Source organism: Poromitra crassiceps (genome assembly GCF_964638095.1).
Source record: "Poromitra crassiceps genome assembly, chromosome: 2".
In the NCBI taxonomy this organism is placed as follows: Eukaryota; Metazoa; Chordata; class Actinopteri; order Beryciformes; family Melamphaidae; genus Poromitra; species Poromitra crassiceps.
The window spans coordinates 80,186,568-80,191,567 of record NC_139624.1 but is presented as its reverse complement, the minus strand read 5'-3'; the positions used below and the strand labels follow the sequence as shown (position 1 = coordinate 80,191,567).

The following is a 5,000-nucleotide window of genomic DNA, read 5'->3' as shown; positions in this document are numbered from 1 at the left end:
ATTAAGTGTTCATAAGCTTCTCCTAATTTATGCCTTGGATCTAAGGGTCTTAGCGGTCTGTGTTTGTGTTTGCATGCATGTTATTTGCATGTTTTCTGAAGAAGGTCCTTGTTGACCGAAACGTCAAAAATAAATCGACTGGGAGCAAGTCAAGCAGTGTGCGGACTCTATTTCTTTTTATGTTTCATTGCTTTTGTCCTGCACCTGCAATTTGAGTGGATGTGCGCGCTCTACTTTTTATATGCATGCATGTTATTGTCATGTGTGGGTGTGTGTGCACAAGTCCTTTGGGCTTGTATACAGCTCAACAGTCATGTGACTTTTTGTGACGTTTCCCGCCCCGGAAGTAAGTTCCCCATTCATTTTCTCTATAGACCTTTAGAAAAATCCTTATATAACGAGTTTTAAGGCTGGAACCAAGCCGACCCGTGACCTACTGAATCGTGAGTGACCATAAAATATTCGGTTTAAGGACGAAGTAAGTTGCCCGAAGGGGCGGGAAACGTCACGGAAAGTCGCGTGACTGTTGAGCTCTATAGAGGGTATGCATCGAAAACATTCAGCAGGTTCCTCCCTGTTGTTTGGAGCAGCAGGTGTCATTTATCTAGGCTGGTTACTGCATCAAGCTCAATGCTGCCACTCAGTGGGCGTGACCCCGCAGTGACTTCTGCCTCTGTGACGTGACGTCACGTGCATACCCTCTATAATGTATGTTTTTGTTATCTTTCTGTAACAGTCTGCCTGCATGTTTCGCTCATCCTGTATTTATGCATTTCTCGCTTTGTCTTACCTTTGTTTATGCCTGTCTGTGTGTGTGTGTGTGTGTGTGTGTGTCAGGACTGTGAGGTGCTGGAGGCGGAGACAAAGCGTTTTGAGGACCTGGAGTTCCAGCAGCTGGAGAGAGAGAGCAGGCAGGACGAGGAGAAGGAGATCTACACACAGCACCTTCTCCGGGAGATCGCAGACTACCAGCGCAGCACTGTCACACGCAAGGTAACAGCTGTGTGTGTGTGCGCGTGCGGGCGTGTCTCTGTGTGTGTGTGTGTGTGTGTGTGTGTGTGTGTGTGTGTGTGTGTGTGTGTGTGTGTGTGTGTGTGTGTGTGTGTGTGTGTGTGTGTGTGCAAACACTGTATACAGTACAGTATTGGGGCGGCTGTGGCTCAGGAGGTAGAGCAGGTTGACCACTAATCGCTTTGGATAAAAGAGGTCGGTGGTTCGATCCCCGGCTCCGCCGCTCTGCATGTCGAAGTGTCCTTGGGCAACATACTGGCAACATACGGCAACATACGCTATATAAATGCAGTCCATCCATTTATTACAATATTTGGTTCATGGGAAATCCATAATCCTCTGAAATCCATTAAAAAAAATCCAATCATGGCATATTTTTAAACAAAATTTTATGTTCAGCCTTCTCCTAATTGCTAAGAAGGACTGGCTCTTGGTACAACAGACTAGTTTGAACTGTTGTTTGTGTTGAAATGCTATGTTTGAAATAGTTTAAAATATCTGAAAACATCCAAACCCATTTGGTTTCCCAACATTGCCAGTTGTATCATTGTCAAGCTCTATCCAGTGAGCTCTGTAGAACTGCATAATAATAATCATTGTATCAATAATAATAATAATAATTGTTATTATTATTATTATTATTATTATTATTATTATTAATGACAATAAGAATAAGAATAAGAATAATAATTAGTATTGTTGTTATTGTTATTATTATTATTATTATTATTATTATTATTATTATTATTATTATTATTATTATTATTATAACAGCCCACATACTACGGAGAGTATTGTCAATCAAGTGACATCTGGCCTATAGTGCTTCAGGTCCATAGTTTGGACTCTGCTCTACAGGATGTAAAACAGGAAACACAAAAGAAATAATAATAATAAATGATGATGATGATGATGATGATAATAATAAGCATTGTAACACTGTTGCTGTAGGAGCGGCTGCTGACTCTGAAGAAGCAGGCAGCACAGATTTCCCAGCAGGCTCAGCGAGAGAAGGACAGCTTCCTGAAAGAGAGGAGCAACCTGGAAGCCATGCTGCAGAGGGTATGAGGGCATGTGTCTTTGCATGCGTGGGTTTCTGTGTGCCCATGCTTGTCTATGTCCGCTGTCTACTTGAGGTTCATTTACTAGACCTCAAAATGCAATACATATATTGTGCATATGAATGTCAAGAATAGCTCCCTTTTTCTGTATTTTAGGAGAAAGAAAACCTTGGCACTCTGGAACGAAAATACGCCGACCTTACTGGTGGGCGGGGTTTCACTCTGAAGGAGGTACGTTTGATTGACAGCTGTCAGCCTTACTCTTTGGACTCTTAAAGACTCCTAAAGATGGCGACCCCATCCTTCTCTGCTTCCTAGGATACAACCTCATTGGCTGACGTGTGTCAGTCCCCTAGCAATCGTTGCTGTGGCACCACCTCCGCCGCTTTCTCTCCTCCTGCCAACTTGTGGGCCCTCTCATCCCTCCTTTCCTCTCTTTCTATCAAGAGCATTGAGGTACCCTCTCTTTATCTCTGTTTCCTGTCTGTGCAGATGTCCTGTTTCAATCGAGCCTTTCCTTCCGGTCTTCCTTCCTTCCCTGCCTTCTTCTCTTTTCTTCTATCTTTCTATCTGTAGTTTGTTGAAGGGACTGGAAATGAACTCAGTCACAGGAAGCCAGGAGGGAAATGGGGAATGATACACTTCTAGGAATTTGGGCAGAGACTTGACATTCCCTTGATCTGCTCACCCTAACTACAGCTCCTACTCACATGTGTCTTAACATTGAGATAACCATTTAAGAATGTTCTGCAAGAGTAACCTCACTGTCTTGTGTGCTCGTTCCTGTCATTTAATGTTAACAATATGGTTTCAAAGTGACTTGTTTATTCCTGCTGTTTATAATGACTGTTTGTGTCCTGATTAATTTTTCTTTGCTTTGAAACTGATAAGAATGCAAACAAACGCTGCATCGATCTAACAACTATTTCTAAAGTTTCTACTCACTACCAGATTGCTGAAATAACATGTCTTGATATGGCTGAATCACTCCATGCTATGCCTCACTCTGTCTTTCTCCTCATTTCTCCACATGCTATGTTCCAGGGCTATGTCACAGTCAGTGAAATCAATGAGCTTTACTCACAGCTTGGGGGGGACCCTAAACCCGCCCCTGCCCCCGTTCTGGCCAATCCCTCCCCTGCACCCGAGCCTTGCCCCTCCTCCCCTGACGACAGCACCCCAAAACCAGCGGAGGATGAGGTGTGTGTAGGGGCGTTAACGGCTTGTGTGTGTATTTTAGTACAGAAACCTACATACTTGTAAAGAGTGTGTGTATATGAGTGTTGTTATCCGTTACAGGTTCCAATTAATTTAAATGATCCTTCCTACATAGTACTTTGCATATAAATAGTATTTTGTAGCCTTTCCAGTCTTTCTCATACTCCCGTTCTCTTACACTCTTTCAGTTTTCTGACACAGTATTCCTCTCTTCTTTTCAAAGCTCTGTCATTCCTCTTCTCATGCCGACTGTCACTCCTCTTCCTCTTCCTCCTCTTCCTCCTGCCATCTGAATCCCCGCCCCCTCCCTAAAACACCCTCCGTTCATTGGCCAGAGAACATGGTGACGTACCGAGAACCCTCCCCCCTCCCCGACTCCCCTCCTCCCCCCCTTCCTGTCAAAAAACACCGTCACCGACACAGGCAGGTAAAGTGTGTGTGTCTGTTTGTGTGTGTTTATTAGTCTTGTATGTCTTTTTATGTGGCTGAGAACAGACTAGTAGAAATATTTGAAAGATTGTGCTGTGTGCTGTGTGTGTGTGTGTGTGTGTGTGTGTGTGTGTGTGTGTGTGTGTGTGTGTGTGTGTGTGTGTGTGTGTGTGTTCGGGCAGGGACAATGTGTACTAAGAGTGTGACTAAATCTGAAAATTGTACCGTGTGTGTGTGTGTGTGTGTGTGTGTGTGTGTGTGTGTGTGTGATCAGCACTTCCGTCTGCTGGAGGAGAGGAAGAGGTATGAGAAAGAAGGCGGCTCGCATCTGAGTGACACTTTACCCAGAAAGAGAACCACACCTACCATGCCCCCCCAGTTCACCTGTGCAACACTGGGGCGCAGCTTCCCTAACAAGGTACACACACGCAAACAGCATACAACTGTTAAACAAAAAACAAAACAAAAAGACACGGCACTCGTAAAGGCAGCTGAGCCCGAAACTCCGAGCCAAACCTCTTCAGAAATTAACGAGCCAACGCTACAGCACTCTTAACTCATTGAGTGCCAAGGACGTCTTTCGACGTCCAATTAAATAGTGACGTAGAGTGCCAAGGACGTCTTTCGACGTCCAATGCGTTTTTTTGACGGTGGCACGTCGATCAAAGCCTTCTGCATCTCCTGTACAAATATTGTAGCTATTGGAGGTCTATAACCTATTTTACAGAACCCTTAGGTGGCGACAGTGCTCTCCAGATTACAGAAAGGCAGAGAAAAACAGAGAACAAGTCGTTGGGGAAACGGAAATCGCATCGCATCCGTATGCATCGATATGCATGAAGCTCGTTAGCTGTGCCTGCAGCAGCCAATCTGCTCCCACAATTGAGCTCCTCCGTGTCCGCTGCGACAGCCCATCCGCATGATCAGCCGTGGAGTTGTTATTATTCTCAACTGGAAGCATGGGAGCCGGTGACAAACACACGCGGAACGCTGTAAAAAAGCTGGATGTCGCGCACCCTTCACTGTGCACAGCAAACTCAGCAGAGAGCCACCAGAGACACTCCCATACGGAGGAGGAGTGTGCAGTTGAGGGGTGGGAGGGGGGGGGGGGGCACGCAGAGCAGCACACAACACCCAGACAGACCCAGACAGCAGGACAGGATTGGCAAACGCAAGCCAGAATATCCGATGCCCACCAGCAGCAAATCAAGACCAGCAAGAAGCTGCAACCAGCAGCGCACGCAGGGGCCAGCGCTGCTGGTTGCAGCTAAAAAATATTAT

General features: G+C 45.4%; 1 protein-coding gene across 1 annotated transcript in view; it reads left to right on the top strand.

Annotated features, from left to right (window-relative positions):
• Window positions 1-5,000, top strand: part of LOC310800528 (pleckstrin homology-like domain family B member 2) — a gene marked incomplete at its 5' end in the record, with an annotated part of 44,167 nt that overhangs the window by 15,840 nt on the left and 23,327 nt on the right. Inside the window, 4 exons of the mRNA XM_083663139.1 lie at window positions 838-993; window positions 1,963-2,073; window positions 2,229-2,303; window positions 3,994-4,137. Coding sequence (XP_083519265.1) covers window positions 838-993; window positions 1,963-2,073; window positions 2,229-2,303; window positions 3,994-4,137 — 486 coding nt within the window. The remainder of the gene's footprint in view (window positions 1-837; window positions 994-1,962; window positions 2,074-2,228; window positions 2,304-3,993; window positions 4,138-5,000) is intronic.